Consider the following 19,879-nt stretch of genomic DNA (forward strand, 5'->3'; position numbering starts at 1 on the left):
CCACAACCCCTCACCCCCATCATCTTCCCCACACTGTCCACAGCCCCTCACCCCTATCATCCTCCCCACACTGTCCACAGCCCCTCACCCCCATCGTCCTCCCCACACTGTCCACAGCCTCTCACCCCCATCATCCACCCCACACTGTTCACAACCCCCCACCCCCCATCATCCTCCCCACACTGTCCACAACCCCTCACCCCCATCATCTTCCCCACACTGTCCACAGCCCCTCACCCCCATCATCTTCCCCACACTGTCCACCACCCCCCACCCCCCATCATCCTCCCACACTGTCCACAGCCCCTCACCCCCATCATCTTCCCCACACTGTCCACCACCCCCCACCCCCCATCATCCTCCCACACTGTCCACAGCCTCTCACCCCCATCATCCTCCCCACACTGTCCACAACCCCTCACCCCCATCATCTTCCCCACACTGTCCACAACCCCTCACCCCCATCATCTTCCCCACACTGTCCACAACCCCTCACCCCCATCATCTTCCCCACACTGTCCACAGCCCCTCACCCCCATCATCTTCCCCACACTGTCCACAACCCCTCACCCCCATCATCTTCCCCACACTGTCCACCACCCCCCACCCCCCATCATCCTCCCACACTGTCCACAGCCCCTCACCCCCATCATCTTCCCCACACTGTCCACCACCCCCCACCCCCCATCATCCTCCCCACACTGTCCACAACCCCTCACCCCCATCATCTTCCCCACACTGTCCACCACCCCCCACCCCCCATCATCCTCCCCACACTGTCCACAACCCCTCACCCCCATCATCTTCCCCACACTGTCCACAACCCCTCACCTCCATCGTCCTCCCCACACTGTCCACAACCCCCCACCCCCCATCATCCTCCCCACACTGTCCACAACCCCTCACCCCCCATCATCCTCCCCACACTGTCCACCACCCCCCACCCCCCATCATCCTCCCCACACTGTCCACAGCCCCCCACCCCCATCGTCCTCCCCACACTGTCCACAGCCCCTCACCCCTATCATCCTCCCCACACTGTCCACCACCCCCCACCCCCTATCATCCTCCCCACACTGTCCACAGCCCCCCACCCCCATCATCCTCCCCACACTGTCCACAACCCCTCACCCCCATCATCCTCCCCACACTGTCCACCACCCTCCACCCCCATCATCCTCCCCACACTGTCCACAACCCCTCACCCCCATCATCCTCCCCACACTGTCCACCACCCCCCACCCCCATCATCCTCCCCACACTGTCCACAACCCCTCACCCCCATCATCCTCCCCACACTGTCCACCACCCTCCACCCCATCATCCTCCCCACACTGTCCACAACCCCCCACCCCGCATCATCCTCCTGCCTCGGCTCCCAAGGCAATGGGATTACAAGTGTGAGCCACGGCACCTGGCCTCACCTTCCCATTTTACAGACAAGTAAACTGAGGTGCTGAGAGGTACGTTCCCTGCCCAGATGGCAGCAGTAGTGATGCCCAGGGTCCCACAGTGACACAGCTGACCACAGGCTGCGGGGCCTGTGCCTCATGGCCCAGGACACTTGTGGATGTGGGGCTCAGGATTTCCAGGAGACGTCTCTGGTCAGTCATCACGGTGGTGTCCAGAAGGAACTTGGCGAGCCTGAGTTCCCCTGGGCCCTCAGATCCTCACCAGCCATGGGGGACAGCCAGGCTGTGGTCAGCCCTCCTCACCTCGGGGACGCTCTGCAGAGGCTTAATGGGGAAGACAGACACAGACAGACAGTGGACAGGCCCAGGGAGCTGCTGTCCTCCAGGACACCAGCCCCGCCCAACAACTGACTGTCGGCCGGGCCTCAACCAGCAGCTCGAACACAGACCCTGTCAGAGCCGCACCCCAGTCACCGGGCCCAGGCTGTGCCCCAGGGGGACCCATGTGCATGACTGTGAAGGGGCAAGGCCGCCCATGCTGGCAACCTGGAGCCCAGAGAGCAGCCCATGTGGGGACGGCCCGGCGGCTCCCAGGCCCATCCCGCCTGGAAGGTGTGTGACCGCAAGCCTGCCTGCCCCCTCAGAGGAGGTGAGGCCTCGTCAGCTACAGATGGGGCTTCAGGGGATCGGGTGCAGGCTGCAGGCCCCAGGAGCCACATTCCTAGTTGCCATGGTGACCCGCCCATGGGTCCATTGCTACCCGGATGGGTCCTGTCTGTCGGCCTCTCTAGCTCTGTCCTCTCATGAGGATGCAACACTGTCGGCCCCTGGAGATGTCTCCAAAAGCCAGGGCCATGGGGGCGGGTGCAGCAGAGCCGGGCAGGACCACACCTGTCCCCCGGCCCCAGAGCAGCTGCTTACGCCCACGGCTCCCCGGGTCCTTCAAGAAGTCAGCTCCTCCAGGCCAGCCTCACCCCTCTCCTGCCTCAGGCCAGGGGCCGTGCCAGGGCCGGGCATCGCCTTGGGGGGCTCACCTGGCCCTTTGCTGCCCCCATTAAGTCCAAGCACAAGGCAGGCAGTCGTGGGAAGGGGTGCCTGGCCAAGATCTGGGCTCTGGGGACACAGGCCTAGACACGGCCCAGCTCTTGAAAAGATCCCACTAGCTGGGCACGATGGTTCACGTCTGTAATCCCAGCACTTTGGGAGGCCGAGGTGGGCAGATCACAAGGTCAAGAGATCGAGACCATCCTGGCCAACACGGTGAAACCCCGTCTTGACTAAAATACAAAAATTAGCTGGGTGTGGTGGCACGAGCCTGTAGTCCCAGCTACTCTGGGAGGTTAAGGCAGGAGAATTGCTTGAACCTGGGAGGCAGAGGTTGCAGTGAGCCAAGATCGCACCACTGCACTCCAGCCTGGCGCCTGGTGACACAACAAGACTCTGTCTCAAAAGAAAGAAAGAAAGAAAGAAAAGATCCCACCATTATTACAGTCTGGGAAGCTATTCTTTCTATTTTTCTTTGTCATTACAGAAGCAGTACACGTGCACCCTATAAATGAGGCGCCTGCCGCACGTGTGCCCTGCCTCCCGGCGCACCAGCAGGAGGGGCTCCTGCCGCCCTTCAAGTCTCACACCTTGCAGGCGTTTTCTGAGCTTCCGCCGCTTTAAAAAGCTCTCCGAACAGAAGCCCCACAACCGGCGAGTCTCAAGGCGGCGAGTGAAGGCAGCTGAGGACGCATCATGGGCTCCTGGCTGTCACGCCGCACGTGGAAGAAACCCGCCTCCTCTTGCTTTTGCCTACGTGCAGGTGGGACGGGATGTTTGCTTCCAAGGGGGCTGTTCCCCTGGAACTTTCCTGGTCCCACGGGGTGGAGGAAGAACAACCCTGGAGGACGCCCCGGAGCCATGGGGAGCGGGAGGCTGGCACCGTCTCACCTCCTCAGGTTGCGGGTCAGGGGAGGAGGGCTAATGCTTACTGAGCAGACTCCACTCCAGCCAAAGCCCCACTCCCACCCGTGACTGTGGCTCCCTGAGGCTGCCAGGAGCAGGCAGTAGGGCCAGAAGGGGCCTGGGGTCCCATCGCCCCTCGCCTCAGACGCTGCTGTGTGCCTCACTGAGAACTGTCCTGAGGGACAGAGCTGGGGGCCCTGGGGTGGGGAGAGCAGGAGCTGAGAGCCACACCTCAAGGGACAGCTCTACAGGCCTGGACTCTGTCCGGCTTCTTCTCCTGGAGCCCCTCCAGAATGGCAGCCCCCCACACCTCCCTCATGCCTGGCAGAGGATACCACCTGCCTGGGTGGGCCCCGGAGGCTGAGGCTGAGGCTGAACAGCCACCTGCCAGTCAGGAGCCGGGGTGGGGAGCAGAGGGGCTGGGCTGCAGGGCAGGAGCTGCGGGGAGAGTCAGGGACATGAGTGCCCCAGCGGGCTGGGCTCTGGCACGTCCTCCCAGGCCTTGCTGCCATCCAGCCCTCAGTGCCACCTCTTCTCATGTGGCCTACAGCCAGCACGTCCCCAACCAGGCTCCTCAGTCACATCCAGGTGCTCTGGGACGCACCATGGGGGTGGGAGGACGCTGTGCCACAGAGCCTGAGAGGCACAGGCTGAACCCTGGGATGGGTCCTGCAGGTGGCAGGAGAGCTGGGTTGGAAGGGTGGCCCCAGCCATGAGGCCGATAGCAATGCCACAGGCATGGAGATGCCCGCCTGGGAGGCGGCTGTGGGACTCCAGGAGGCCAGGCTGGCAAAGCTTCCTACGGCTTCGTGAAGGCAGCCATGTGACTGAGTGACAGTGGCTCCATGCCAAAGGGACAGGGAGGGAGGCCACAGCGTGGGGCAACACTGGCCCAAAGGGCAGACAGGGACAGGAGGCAGCAGGGCACGAGGGGTCTAGAAGCAGGTCCCCTGGTTTTGCAGGGGCAAGGCTGTGGCAAGGGCCGGGTCAGGTCACCCAGGGCCTGATAACGAGTCACCGCCTTGGAGGGGAGGTCAGGGTTCGTGTCCTCTGCCAGGCGTGTGGGGGGTGTGGTGGGCATCAGCAGGCGTGGGGGGGCTGCCATTCTGGGGGAGCAGGGACAACGGATCACTCGATGCTGCAGCAAAGAAACTCCACTCACGGAATAAGATGATAACTCAACAGACAGTCTGCTAGAAAACACGTCAATTTTATAGTTAAAAATCTTCCCACAAGGAAAACTCCAGGCCCAGATGGCTTCCCTGGTGAAGTCTATCTCACAGTCAAGGCAGAAATAATGCGAGTTCTACACCAGCTCTTCCAGAAACCTGAAGAGGTGGACGCGCCCCAACTCATCCCAGACAGCCACGATCCTGCACCAGAAAAAGGCATGACAAGAAGACAGCCACCTGACACTCAGTCCTCTCAGACAGACGCAAAATCCTACCGAAATTCAGCAAATCAAAGCCGACGGTATATCCAAGGGATGACACCTCATGACCGCGTACACCTGACCCCAGGACTGCAAGGCTGGCCGGACAGCTGAACAGCAATCAGTGTGATTTATCACATGAACAGGCTAAAACAGGAAAGCCATGTGATTATGTCAAAGAACGCAGAAAAAGCATTTGACAAAATCCAACATCTGTTCTTGATAAAAAACAACAAAAACAAACCTCTCGGCAAATCAGGAATAGGAGGGACTCCTTTTTTATTTTAGAAGATGAAGGGCGTCTGTGAAAATCCACAGCTCAAATCACACTTAACAGTAGATACTGAATGCTTGGGAATAAGGCAGAATCATCCCGTTTCATTGTTTTCATTCAGTGTTATACTGTAGGTTCTGGCTGGTTAAAAAAATACAAGAAAGGCCAGGCGCGGTGGCTTACAACTGTAATCCCAGCACTTTGGGAGGCCGAGGCGGGCAGATCACGAGGTCAGGAGATCGAGACCATCCTGGCCAACATGGTGAAGACCCGTCTCTACTAAAAATACAAAAATTAGCTGGGTGTGGTGGTGCAGGCCTGTAATCCCAGTTACTCTGGAGGCTGAGGCAGGAGAATCCCTTGAACCAGGGAGTCAGAGGTTGCAGTGAGCTGAGATCACACCACTGCATTCCAGCCTGGTGACAGAGTGAGACTGTCTCAATAAATAAATAAATAAATAATAAAATTATCACAGGGCATCTGAGGAAAGAAGAAAGAAAAAAAGAGAAAAAACACAAGAAAAAGAAATATAGAACATAGAGTTGAAAACAACCAAAACTGTTTTTCTTATCAGATGATAAGATCATCTATGTAGGAAAACTGATAAAATATTTGAAAAAAAAAACCATAACTAATAAAGTGAGTTCAGCAAGATAAATCTAGATTAATCTTCTAGAAGATAAATCTACAAAAATCAGTTTTATCCATATATATTACCAATGAACAATTACAAATTAAAATTGCAAAACAAACGAATTTACAATGGCATCACAGTGCAAGGCCTGTACAATTAAAAACTGTAAAACTTTGCTGAGGGAAATTAAAGGCCTAAATAAATAAAGAGACACACTGTGTTCATGAACCAGAAGTATTATTAAGATGCTAATTCTTTCTAAATTGATATGGATTCTATATAATCCCAATCAAAATCCCAGCAGGCTTTTTTTTTTTTTTTTGGCAAAAGCTGACAACCCTAAACTTCATATGGAAACAGACAGAAGAGCCGAAACAACAATGCAAAGGAAGCTAAAGCTGAGCATTTGGCCCTCCGGCTAAGGCTTGTTATAAAGCTACCATGTTCAGGACCTTGTGGCATTGGTGTCAATACAGGCAAATAGATCCATGGGACAGACTGGAGAGGTCAGAAGCGAACCCACCCCGTGTGGTCAGCTGAAGGCAAAAGGCAAAGGCAATTTAGTGGAAAAGGAATAATCTTTCCCAACAAATAATTCTGGAATAATTGACTTTCCTTATGTAAAACAAAACAAAACTTTGATCCATGCCTCACACCATATACACGAATTAACTCCAAGTGAAATACTGTATAGCTCTAAATGTAAAACCTGAAATATAAGATTTTCAGAAGAAAACATGGAAAAAATCTTTGTGACTTTGGGTTATGAAAATAAGTCTTAGATACCACACCAAAATCACAAGTCATAAAAGAAAAAAATTGATAAATTGTACTTCGTCAAGATTAAAAACTTTTGCTCTTCAAAAGATACTGTTAGAATGAAAATACAAGCCATAGATTGGGAGAAAATATTTGAAAATCACATAATAGACTTGTATCCAGAATGTATAAAGAACTCTCAGTACTCAGTATGGAAAAACGACCCAAGTGAAAGAAACAGCAAAAGATGTCAACAGGCGCTTCAAGAAACAACCAATGACAAAAAGCACATGAAGAGATGCTTGAGGCAATGAGGTGGCATGCCTGTAGTTCCCGTTAATCGGGAGGCTCACGTGAAGTGGGAGGAATTGCTTGAGCCCAGGAGTTCAAGGCCAGCCTGGGCAACATAACAAGACCCTGTCTCTTAAAAAAAAACTTAAAAAACAAAAAGATTTTCAACTTTTTTTTTTTTTTGAGACGGAGTTTTGCTGTTGTTACCCAGGCTGGAGTGCAATGGCGTGATCTCGGCTCACCGCAGCCTCCGCCTCCTGGGTTCAGGCAATTCTCCTGCCTCAGCCTCCTGAGTAGCTGGGACTACAGGCGTGCACCACCGTGCCCAGCTAATTTTTGTATTTTTTAGTAGAGACAGGGTTTCACCTCATTGACCAGGATGGTCTCGATCTCTTGACCTCGTGATCCACCCGCCTCGGCCTCCCAAAGTGCTGGGATTACAGGCGTGAGCCACCGCGCCCGGCCCCGACATTATTATTCCTGAAGGAAATGCAGATTAAAACTACAATGAGGTAGCACCTCACACTTATCTGAATGGCAAAAAGCCCACGATACCAAGTGTCGGCAAGGACATGGAGGAACCAAACTCTCACGTGCTGCTGTTCGTCATATGCCAATCATATTTCAACAAAGCCATGTACAACATTTTTTTTATTTTTGAGACGGAGTGTCACTTTATTGCCCAGGCTGGAGTGCCGTGGTGCCATCTCGGCTCACTGCAACCTCGCCTCCCAAGTTCAAGTGATTCTCCTGCCTCAGCCTCCCGAGTGGCTGGGATTACAGGCGCCTGCCATGATGTCCAGCTAATTTTTGTGGGTTTTTTTGGTAGAGATGGGGTTTCACCATGTTGGCCGGACTGGTCTTAAACTCCTGACTTCAAGTGATCCACCTGCCTTGGCCTCCAAAAGTGCTGGGATTCCAGGCATGAGCCATCGCACCCGGCATTTACAACAATTTTTAAACCACCGGACCACTTCACCACCATGCTGACGTTACCGCCTCTGATGCTGTTCCTTCTCTCAGAAAACTCTTTCCTACCCACCCTGCCCACAAAGCTCTCTGAGATTCCCAGGCCCAACCGACCTCCTTCTGCCCTGCTCCCTGTCCCCTCCGCTCCTTCCCAGCACCTCTGCCCTCACGGGTCCTGCCACCTGGGCACCTTTCCTCCAGCCCCCTCCCTTCACTCAGGCCTCAGCAAATGTCACCGCCTGCAGGAAGCCTCCCCTGATTGCTCTCACAAAAGAAGCTGCCTCACTGGCATGCTTCACCTCATGAAAAAATTCCAGTTTCTTCCCCACACTGGCCGGAGGACCAGGTGGGGAGGTGAGGGAGAGAGGATGAAAAGGGCCTCCTTCCATGCAGCTGGGGCTGCCCGAGGGAGGTACCTTTGAGGTCCGTGGTGATGGTGGGGAAGGAGCAGGGTGGGGGATGTCACAAGAGGTCCAGGGTGCGGTCAGGAGGCTGGAAGACAAGCTATGCCTGTAAGGGTGGGCCGTGGGTGGGGTCGTGGGGGCGTGTGAGGGACCTGTGGTCATTATCATCCCCTCGGCCAGGTGTCCCTGAGAGCATAGCAGGCCGGGCATTCTCTCCAGCTCTGGGCCAGCTGTGCACTGGGAGGAGGCCCCTCTGCAGGAAGGGTGGCACCTCCTCCCAGGGCGTCGCTGGCCTGCGTGCCTCCTACATCCAGGGCACCACTCAGGGCCCTGCAGGGCGATCACTGTCCCCCACGGGGTTCTGGTGATGTGGGCATCACCAAGCTTGCTGAGGTTGCGTGCCCGGGGCTGGTGAGAGCAAGAACACAGCCCTGCCCTCTCACCCAGGCCTGCGCGGTAGACCAGCCTTGGTCTCGTCCCCGACTCACCGTGTCAACCTAGGAGGTCCCGTCACTTACAAACGATTGACTTAATGACAGTCATTATACCTAATCTGTTTTTCACGAGTCTAATGAATTCCAAGTCCTCCTCTATTTTTAAACCACTCAATCATTCTTGTTTTTCCTGACAGGGGCATGAAGTGGGTGGAAGGTCTCGGTGCTCCCTGCAGGGCCTCGGGACACCTGCTTTAGGGACTGACGGCTGCGGCAGCCTAGCGGGCACCTGCCACCTGGTCCCAGGCAGCCTGGTGGAAACGGCAGCTGTGTGAGCACTCAGTGAGTGGGGAGAGGCCCGAGGGGAGGCACCTGCTGCCCAGGGTCACAGGCACTGCAGCAAGGACAGGCCACCCCAGTCCTAGACCTGTCACCCCATCCCCCCAGCCCACGGCAGGTCCGCTGGGGAGCCCCTGCAGTCCGGCAGCCCAGCCTTCCACCCGGAGGCTGCCTATGTCCCCTGAGCCCCCAGAACAGCTCCAGGGTAGGGCCAGCCACTGAGGGCTCCATTGGCCCAGGCCGTGTGCTGTCCCAGGCCATGTGCTGTCCCAGGCCGTGTGCTGGCCGAGGCCGTGTGCTGTCCCAGGCCGTGTGCTGTCCCAGGCCGTGTGCTGTCCCAGGCCGTGTGCTGGCCGAGGCCGTGTGCTGTCCCAGGCCGTGTGCTGGCCGAGGCCGTGTGCTGGCCCAGGCCGTGTGCTGGCCCAGGCCGTGTGCTGGCCCAGGCCGTGTGCTGGCCGAGGCCGTGTGCTGTCCCAGGCCGTGTGCTGGCCGAGGCCGTGTGCTGGCCGAGGCCGTGTGCTGTCCCAGGCCGTGTGCTGTCCCAGGCCCGGTGCTGGCCCAGGTCGTGTGCTGTCCCAGGCCGTGTGCTGTCCCAGGCCGTGTGCTGGCCGAGGCCGTGTGCTGTCCCAGGCCGTGTGCTGTCCCAGGCCGTGTGCTGTCCCAGGCCGTGTGCTGGCCCAGGCCGTGTGCTGGCCGAGGCCGTGTGCTGGCCCAGGCCGTGTGCTGTCCCAGGCCGTGTGCTGTCCCAGGCCGTGTGCTGTCCCAGGCCGTGTGCTGTCCCAGGCCGTGTGCTGTCCCAGGCCGTGTGCTGGCCCAGGCCGTGTGCTGGCCCAGGCCGTGTGCTGTCCCAGGCCGTGTGCTGTCCCAGGCCGTGTGCTGTGCTCATGTTTCGGTGGCTTCACTCGTATCCCCTCACCGTGGGAAGTCCAGCCCAGGACTGACCCCCACAGCCCAATCCCGGCACTGGAGGCTGTGCCGCTGACCGCACTGCAGGGAGGGAAGCACAGCCTTCCTGGCCACCGAGGCCAGAGCACCACACGGCTCTTGGACGAGACCCCACTGACGGAAGGGGCTGACACTTGCCTGCTGGTGGGAAGGGCGACTGGGGGATGTGGGAACAAAGTGCCAGCCAGCAGCAGGTGACTCCCCACACAGCAGGGCCTTCACGGATGTACTAGCCACGTCCTGCCCTCCTCTGGGCTGGGCACCAGGCGCCAGCCCAGAGGAGGGCTGGAGGAGCCCTGGAGGATTTCCAGCAGCACCCTCGCCATGGAACAGAGGGTCAGCAGGTCTGGGAGAGCTGGAGCCGCTGTGGGATAGACCGGCTGTGGGCTCTCCTCCGAGACACCCCTCAGCCCCTGCCCACACCGGCAGAGGGCAGAGGAGCTCAGTGGAATGACCCCAGGCCACGGCAAAGAAGGAGCCAGGTGGGGCAGGGTGGATGGGTGTTCAAGGTGGAGGCCGGAACCCACTGCCTGAGAGCAAGGTCATGAGGCACGACTGCAATGCCTGACATCACCTGGGCCAGCGCGGTCACCGCCAGGAGAATGGGGGACTGGGGTGTGAATCCAGGAAACAGTGAAATCCAGAGGCAAAGCCAAGAGTGATCATGGCAAAGATGGCCAGGAACGCTGTGAGAGCAATCCTGGGAGCAAGGTGAGGAGTGATGGTGACACATGACATAGTGACGAGGCGGGCCGTGCTGGGAGGAATGGCAGAGGACGAGAGGTGACGCGTGAGGAGCGCGTAAGACACGGAGCCACGGCGGCCCTCTCCTGCCATGTGGCTGGGGCCTGCTGTTGGCCCATTTTGCAGATGGCAAAACTGAGGCTCAGGCCGAGCAGCCAGTTCACCAGGCACTGCCTTTCCCCTCACATCTGCATAGGTGACTCCAGCGATTCCCCTAGAAGGGATATCCCTCAATGTCCGTCATCTGTCCGCCACCACCAAGTTCCAGAAGGAAGGCGCACAGTCGGGCACGTGCCACAGGGCTGAGGCAGAGGCTTGGCCACTGTCTGTCCCGAGAAGCCTGGGAGATTCCTGTAATTCTACCTAGAGCAACAGCCAGAGAGGGTGCTGAGCATGGTGGGGCAGCGGGGGGCAGGGGGAGTAGGGGTGAGGTCACCAGCAGAATCAAGTTCAGTCACAGAGTCACAGAGGCGCTCAGCTGCACCACGGAGCAGGCCTGGCCTTCCCGTGTGGGACGGACTGGACGGGCTCCGAGACCTCCCCAAGCCAGCGCTTGGGCAGCCTCGCACGTGAGGCCCCTCACGTTGGTTCTGGCCTCCTCCCCACTAGGCATCAGGGCTGCAGCGTTGATGGCAAAAAATAAAACCCAGGCCCTCAGAGACGAGCAGGGCATTCCCCGGCCTCCCCGCAGGAGCAACGCGCCTCGCACCACGCGCGGTCGACCAGAAAGGCCGAGGAACAAACTTGTTTCTGGAATTTCTATAAACTGAATTGCACAGGGTAAAACTGAGGACATCTGCAAATCAAAAGACACCCGAAAACAAGGTCAAAGAGCAAGAACAGCTTGGAGAGAGCCGCCCGCAACACACGCCAGACGGAGCGTTTCCAAGTTTAAAAAGCAGGACACCCAGCTGAAAAACAGGCAGAAAACACAGACAGACACTTCGCGGAGTGAAAGGCGCAGGCACTGACGGAACAAGCGCCCATCGGGCTGGCAGCCACCAGAGAGGGCAGACCTCAGGAACCGCGAAGGATGCGCCAGTTTTGCCCCTGGGTCTGCCTTGGCAGTGCCGGCCACGGATCACACTGCCGGGGTCGTCGGCTCTTTCTGGAAAGCAGTTTGGCAGTGAGTGGCAGCTCTGAAAGGCTTCATATCTTTGCTGTGGTGATTCTACTTCTAAGGACCAAGTATAAAGAAGTAATCCAAGGCTGCGCACAGCAGCCCATGCCTGTAATCCCAGCACCTTGGGAGGCCAAAGCAGGAGGACAGCTTGAACCCAGGAGGTCAAGGCTGCAGTGAGCTGTGTTTATGACTTTGCACTCCAGCCTGGGCAGCCAAGGGAGACTCTATAGTAAGAGAGAAGAGGAGGGGAGAGGGGAGGGGAGGGGAGAGGGGAGGAGGGGGAGAGGGGAGGAGGGGGAGAGGGGAGGAGGGGGAGAGGGGAGGAGGAAGAGGAGAGGGGAGGGGAGGGAGGGGGAAGGGGAAGGGGAAGGGGAGGGGAGGGGAGGAAGAGGAGAGGAGAAAAATAAATAAAAGAAAACAAAAGAAAAAGGGGAAGGGGAGAAAGAAAGAGAAAGAGGAAGGAAGGGAGGGAGGGAGGAAGAGAAGGAAGGGAGGGAGGGAGGGTGGGAGGGAAGAAGGGAGGGAGGGAGGGAAGGACAGAGGGAGGGAAGGAGGAAGGGAAGGAAGGGAGGGAGGGAGGGAGGGAAGGAGGAAGGGAAGGAAGGGAGGGAGGGAGGGAAGGAGGAAGGGAAGGAAGGAAGGGAGGGAGGGAAGGGAGGGAGGGAGGAAGGAAAGGAAGGGAGGGAGGGAAGGGAGGGAGGGAGGGAGGGAGGGGGGAGGGAAGGAAGGGAGGGAGGGAAGGGAGGGAGGGAGGGAAGGGAGGGAGGGAAGGAGGAAGGGAAGGAAGGGAGGGAGGGAGGAAGGAAAGGAAGGGAGGGAGGGAAGGAGGAAGGGAGGGAGGTAGGGGGAGGGAAGGAAGGGAGGGAGGGAAGGGAGGGAGGGAGGGAAGGGAGGGAGGGAAGGAGGAAGGGAAGGAAGGGAGGGAGGGAGGGAAGGGAGGGAGGGAGGGAAGGAGGAAGGGAAGGAAGGGAGGGAGGGAGGGAAGGGAGGGAGGGAGGAAGGAAAGGAAGGGAGGGAGGGAAGGGAGGGAGGGAGGGAGGGAGGGGGGAGGGAAGGAAGGGAGGGAGGGAAGGGAGGGAGGGAGGGAAGGGAGGGAGGGAAGGAGGAAGGGAAGGAAGGGAGGGAGGGAAGGGAGGGAGGGAGGGAAGGAGGAAGGGAAGGAAGGGAGGGAGGGAAGGAGGAAGGGAAGGAAGGGAGGGAGGGAGGGAAGGGAGGGAGGGAGGGAAGGGAGGGAGGGAGGGAGGGAAGGGAGGGAGGGAAGGGAGGAAAGGAAGGAAGGAATCCAAGAGGCAGACGAACCATAGAGGAAACTATAAAACCATGTTCAGTGGGAAGAAAAGAATAAAACTGCTCATAAGATTTGGGGTGACTTTTATTTCCTTATTTGTTTTGCTGTTTAAGAGACAGGATCTTACTCTGTCACCCAGGCTGGAGTTCATGGCACAGTCATAGGTCACTGCAGTCTCTACCTCCTGAGCTCCAGCGATCCTCCTGCTTCAGCCTCTGAAGTAGCTGGGACCACAGGCACACGCCACTGCACCTGGTTCATTTATTTTTACTTTTCATGAGACGGGGTCTTGCTATGTTGTCCAGGCTGGTCTTGAACTCCTGGCCTCAAGCAGTCCTCCTGCCTCAGCCCCCAAAGTGCTGGGAATACAAGCATGAGCCACCAGACCCGTCTCTCCTTATTTTCCAAAGTTTCTACAATGAACAGGGACCACGTTTGTAATTAGCAAACAGGGAGTCAGTGTTCCTTTTGGCAGAAGGCAGAGGCTGGAAGTCTGCTTCATGGTGTCCCTGGAAGGAACGGAGGACCAGTCTGAGTGGAGTTTCTGTCATCTAGACAAGAAACTTACAAGGGTGACTTTGAGAGGACAGAGGGTTCTGGATCAATGAGGTGAGACTAGCTGAGGGGAAACTAAAGTTTAAAAAAATGTCAACTTCTCTAAAAGGATTCACTGACCACTGAGAAGGAGGCAAAGAAGCCAGTAAAATGAAAAGAGCTGAAGGGTGTAGGTTCCAGAACATTCGCATCAGCAAGGCTGATCCACGGTTGGCTGTGGGGGACGATGTCCGCACTGCCCAGTGCCAGCACCTGAGGAAATGCCTCAGGGGGGGCTCCTCCTGGCTGGGACCCACGGCCAGGACTCCAGCGGGCCGTGTGCCCACCCGCCTCCTGCCTGGCCGGCGCCTGGGAAGCCCTGTCCTTCCTCCTGGAGGCTGCCACCTGCCTGGCCAGGAACACAGGCTCCGGGGGGCTCGGGGCATCCGGCCTTGCAGGCAGGTCTGCGGCGGCTCTGTACATCCCTTCATTTGCAGCACGTGGAGGCCTGGCTCACACGTGGGACGGGAAGCCAAGTCGGGGCCGCACCTGCTGCTCCCTCTGGGCCCTCCACGCCGCAATCCCAGGGGCGGCACGGGCACCTGCCGGGTGAGTGTGTCTCATGGTCAAACAGCCCGGGCTCTCCCAGAGACTCTCAGTTAAAGCAAATATACCACCCTCTCCGTCTCAGTCTCTCCCGCTGCAGAATGGGGGGCTCACTGCAGCCACACCTGTGCGTGACACTGGCCTGGCACAAAGGTCGCTTAATACCAGCCAGACGTCCTGACACGGGGCTGTTTGAATTTTGGTGAGCCTTCTGCGTGTGTGAAGCGGGTCTCCTGTGTCTGTCTAAGAACCCCCACCGCCTTATCACCTCCGTATCGGTGTGAGGTGACGCCTGGGAGGGCAGGCCACGTGTCTTGTTTCTTGCTGAGTCTCTGGCACCTGGCTCGAGACACAAATGAGTGGGTGAATGAGGCTCCCAGGTGCCTACTGCCTGCGCCTTGGCTGGGACAGCTGCCATCTGCTGCCGCCCGCTGACCTGATTTCCAGCTACCTCTGGCACAGCGCTGGGCCCAGGCACCGTCCTAAATAGAACCAGGAACGTGCTGTCCTGACCACCTGGTGATGTGCTTGCTCTCTCGGAGCCTTGGCACCTTCTGGAAACGCTTCCCTGGAAGATGGCACCCCCTCCCAGGCTCCTGCCTTTCCTCAGCTGAGCCTGAGCGTCTGTGCTGAGCTGCGTGAGACCTGGGAAGCTGAGGCCGCGTTAAGAGGCTGCGTCCGTGGTGAGGCACAGAGCTCGCATCAGGAAGGCGGGAGGAGCTTCGCGTAGGGGGGGATGTCCACTGCCTCTCACCTGGGCAACCCCTACCCACAGCAAAAGATGGGCAGGCCCCAAACCAAAGACGCCTCCCTTATCCTGTTCAAAGAATTTCTGATGGGTTCACGTCAAACTCGGAGAAAAACGATCCCCTTGCCAATGAACTGGGCCTGAGCCCCTGAGGAACGCCCCCAGTAGCCGGCCAGAAACCTTAGGCTGCATCGCAGAGACGGACGGCCTCACCCAAAAGAGAGGCTGTCCGCGGAGGCTGCTCAGGGCGCTGGCACCTCTGTGACAGCAAAAGCCTGGAAACAACCCCAGCCCAGCACCGGGGCCCGAGTGCACGCCGGGCCGGCTCACACGGGTCCCTGCCCGAGCTGAAGACAAGCAGGGACGTCTCCAGCGAGCACGGGGGAGGCTTGGGCAGGAGGCCGGGAGAGCCAGCTGGAGGCCAGTGTCTGCAGCAGGAGGCCCTTCGCCAAACCGGGGAGGGGTACGCGAGTGTGTATCTGAACGTCGGCTCGTGTGTCCTCGTTTACGTTTTTGAAAATTGAAGGATATACTATAACATTCTTAAACCGTTCCCTTCAGGGGCAGGGGAGAAAAGCTTCCTGCAGACAGACTTCTCCGGGACTCTTATTTATAGATTTGACTGGGAACCACACAAAGATAAACTTCAATCCACCCTCGAGGGCAATCTCTACACACGTAATGCTGAATGCCACCAATGAAGCTGCTGTGAGGACACTAGCGCCATCGGCTGACCGCTGGCAAGCGGGGCGTGCCCCAAGGACAAACAAAGCGTGACCGGTGTAAGGAGGGGCGTGGAGACCGGAACCCCTGTCCACGGCTGCCTGGATGCCAACTGCGGCCACGTGGGAAACTCACCTGGCAGCTCCTCACCGTGCCAAACACGGATGACCACATGACCCACAATTCCGCTCCCAGGGAGCCACCCAGATGAGCCGAAGACGCGAGTCTGCACAAAAACTCCTAGGAAATTTTCATCACAGCCAAAATGTACAAACAACACATCCACCATCCACCGGGCTGTGAAGACACGAGACGGCCTCCCCACGCAGTGAGTGTGATTCAGCCGCAGAAAGGAACGACACGCTGCTGTGTGCTTCCACGCGGCGGCCGCACAGATGTCATGCTCGGTGGAAGAAGCCGGCCCTGGAGGCCACACACCACGGATGCTCCTCGACTTAATCCATCGCGTCCTAAGTCAGAAATGCATCTAACGCTCCTAGCCTTCCAAACGCGGAAGGACGGCTCCTGCTGGTTCGAGCCACCTTCCTGCCATCGTTAAGCCGGGAGGGTGTTCACAGGAAATGTCCAGAAGAGGCAAATCCATCCATGAAAGTAATTGAGGCTGCCGGGGCCTGGCGGGGAGTGGGGAGGGATGCCGGGAGCCAGGCCCAGCCCGCCCAGCCCACAGCACAGGAAAGAGCCGCGGGGAGGCCCGGAGTGGGAAGAGCAGCCTGACCGTTGCGGGGCCCTGGTGACTTCTGCTCCTCCAGAGAGCCCACAACCTGGGAGGGCGCAGCACAGGAAGGAGGCATCTGCCCTGTACCCAGACGCCCCTTCCCCGTGTGGGGGCCCCTCCTGGGTCTGCCTGCCGTCCTCCAAGGCAGCCCTCACTCCTGCACCTGTGACCCCACCTCAGTCTCCATCTCCTGCTCAGCTCCCACGGCTCCTAGGGGGCTTTTCTGGCCTCCAGTTGAATCCCCTCCCCATCCTCCCTCTCTCTTCCATGATAGAGAGGCCTATAGACGTGGCCACAGCCAGGGTGGGAGCCCTGCAGGGCGGGGTCCTGGCAAGGGGCCCGATGGCCCTGACAACGCAGCCATGAGTGACACTGAGCTGGGCCAGCCCCTGCCTTTCCCTGTCTCCAGTGTGGGGGATGGGAGCCCACGAGAACAGACAGGAGACCTCCCCACCTCCCCGCAATGCAGGGAAAGGAGAAGAGAGTCCTGGGAAGAGCAGAGGCCCTGGGAACACCCCTGGGCATTTGCCTGCAGCTGGTCTCAGGACCCCTCATGGCCCCAGGCTCCATGCCCACAGCCAAGGGTCTGCGTCTTGTTTCAGCCCAGTGCAAGTCAGGCGGCCATGGTGGTCAGCAAAGAGAAGTGGGCCGTGTGCTTGGAAGCGGCTCAGGGTGACGGGCCAGGCGCCAGCACACAGCCCACCACTGCCCCGAGCAGGCACACGTGGCTCACACCGGGGGCAGGGTGGCCGGGGCTGCAGCAGGTGGGCTGAGGGCCCGGCACGGTGCCCGTGTCACCTGTAACATCAGAATCAGGGAAGCGGCCGCTGGCACACGTTTCCTGGTGCCCGATGTCCCACAGGGCGGGGGCCTCTGCAGCTAGCCCGGGTCCTGCCCCTCCTCACACAGACCCCACACCTGGCCAGGGCCCAGCAGCTGTCGATGGCCAAGACAGCCCAGGTGGAAACACTGCAATGACTGGAGAACGCGCCAGCACCTGTCCCCAGTGCAGAGAGGACCAGCCCAGTCCCCGGGCCAGACAGGCTCTTACCTGGAGCCCGACAGGGGCTGAGGTGCCTCCTGGGCCGAGGGGCTCCCGGCATCCAGCTCTCTGGCCTCCGGCTCCGGCTGACCTGTGGCCCTGGCCTCTCCTTGCAGCCCATTCGCTGTGTCCACTTGGGAACCTGAGGTGGGAGGCAGGCACTTGTTGGAAGTGGGGGCTTTGGGCTCCTGCCCGTCGGAGGCATCTTCTGCGGGTGGGGGCGCCTCCCCCCGTCTCTCAGTGGCCCCGTCGCTGGCCTTGGCTAAGCCGGCAGCATACGAGGCGCCAATGACGCCTCCCGGGCTGCACTTCTCCTGCAGACGCTCCACCACGTCCTCCCTGCTGTCCCCGCAGCTCCCGCAGCACACGCAGGAATGCAGGAGGCAGTTGGTGGCTGCGGCACTAAGCTTGTGGGGGCCGCCATCCGGCCCCTCGGCCATGGGCTCCGAGGCAGTCTCCTGGGTGGCGACGGCAGAGTCCGAGGAGGTGGGTGACTTGGGGTTGAAGATGACCGTGGCCGAGAGCTTCATGCCCCCGGTCCGGTGCGCGATCATCTCTGCCGTCTCCGCGTCGTCAGCAGCCACCTCCCAGCCGTCCAGGTGCAGCCGCGAGTCCGGGCAGCCGCAGGGGCTGGAGCCCGCCAGGGTGGCCTTGCCTGCGCCCTGGGCCTCGGGCTGGTTGTTGTTGTTCAAGTCCTGCTCCTTTTCCGAGGCGGGCACGTCCACCCCCGATGTGCCGCCCGGACCACCCTGCCCTTTCTCCTGGGGGTCGGCCTGGGCACTGCCGGCCCACCCAAATCGGCCACCGGGGGACTCGGGCCTGGCCGGGGCTTCTGCCGACCCTTCCACGTCATCCATGAAGAACACTCGATCCTCCTCATCACTGCCCGACCGCAGGTGCACTCTGCCTGGAGAGGCCTCCCCGCCCGGGCTGCCCTCGGGTCCCGGCCTGTGTGCGGGGGACTGGCAGGCACTGGGTGGTGACAGCAGAGAGGACATCTCGTCCCCCACCCTGTGGACCATGCGGCTGAGCTGTTCCAGTTCCTGGTCGTCGTACTGCATGGAGCAGGCCAGCTCTCCATCTGGGTCTTTGGCCTTGGCTGAAAGTGGCCCCTCGGGCGGGAGAGGAGCAGAGAGGGCAGGCGCCAGGGCAGTGGGCCCTGGCACGTCGGCGCGGATGGGGAACTCCACGTCTTGGGAAATGCAGAGGTTCCGTTCCAGCGTGTGGAGCTCCTCCTCCGTCAGCGTCTGGAGCAAATCCCTAAGAATCAACACAAACACCAGGGTAAGGGTCCCAAAAACCACAGCAGCCTCCTCGGCCAGCAGTGAACGCAGCACCCTGGAATCTGCACCAGCAAAAGAACGACCGGTCACTGAACACTTGCAACTGAATTCACACGGCACCAGCACGTCTCCTCCAGCACAGAACGAGGCTCAGGTCTCGCCGGCCAGGACAACGGTGTGTGAGGTGGCCAGCTGAGATTCTAGTAGTCTCTTTTTAAAAACAAGATTCCGGAACATTTTGTAGAAAACAAGAAAGCCCTGATTCTTAGACATGTGTTAGCTACATGAATAAAAACCCTGAGGAGTGAAAAAAGGCATGCTGGTTTACACACAGACCTTCATCCTTTCATTCCGCAAACACCACTGGGCCCCGGCTATGAGGCAGGAACCGGGTGCCATGACACAAGGAAGAAGGCAGGTGAGCTCCTGCCCTCGTGGGCTTAGCCTTGCAGCTGGGTGAGGCAGATGATAAACAAGTGTTTACACAAAAACAACGATGGAACTACAATCACGACAGCTGCAACCAAAGAAAATCCAAGCCATGAAGGAGGGTGCAGCCGGGCACCTGGCTGAGGACGGAAAGGCTTCCTGGAGGAAGGGGCATTGAGGCTGAGACCCAAAGGTGCAGTGAATTCAGCAATGCTGGGCAGGAAGCACCTGGAGCAGGCTCCCACAGGCCGACTGCGGGCTGCTCTCTGCTGGGAGAAGCTCCGGCTGTGTCTGTGGTCTGAGTCCCACATGACACGTTCCAGCACAGCCGTGGCTGTCGTGAGGGAGTGTGATTTGCAGAGCTGAGCAGAATTTTCGTAAGCTGAACCCACCCACGTGAAGAGCACCCAGGTTGAGAAGTGAAGCCCCACCCAGGACCGAGGACCCGGCACCCTGGCTCCTGCATGACACCATCCTCACTCCATAGGCCAAGCCAGGCACCTGCTCTTGTTCTCTGGAGAATGGGAATTCTCAGTCTACACTGGTAGGATTTGTTTGCTGATGTTATATTTTTGTAGAATCTCCAGATAAAATACAGGACACCCAGTTAAATTTCAATTTCAGATAAACAACAAATATGTTTTTTTAAAGCGTCATTAGAACTAGTTGTAAGTGTAAGTATATCCCAAATGTTGGCCAGAGTTTGTTATTGTTGAAAACAGATGCTCAGCGCTGCAAAGAAAAATCAGCACTGAGACAAAGGATCTCTCAGCAAGGCAA

The 19,879-nt window shown here is 58.5% G+C and overlaps 1 protein-coding gene across 1 annotated transcript in view; it reads right to left on the reverse strand.

Moving 5' to 3' along the window:
- Window positions 1-19,879, reverse strand: part of ZFYVE28 (zinc finger FYVE-type containing 28) — a 160,415-nt gene that overhangs the window by 20,623 nt on the left and 119,913 nt on the right. The window contains exon 8 of the mRNA XM_064365336.1: window positions 17,397-18,647. Within this exon, the coding sequence (XP_064221406.1) occupies window positions 17,397-18,647 (1,251 nt within the window). The remainder of the gene's footprint in view (window positions 1-17,396; window positions 18,648-19,879) is intronic.

Source organism: Aotus nancymaae, unplaced genomic scaffold (genome assembly GCF_030222135.1).
Source record: "Aotus nancymaae isolate 86718 unplaced genomic scaffold, 86718_ANA_hifiasm-v0.15.2.pri h1tg000006l, whole genome shotgun sequence".
NCBI lineage: Eukaryota > Metazoa > Chordata > Mammalia > Primates > Aotidae > Aotus > Aotus nancymaae.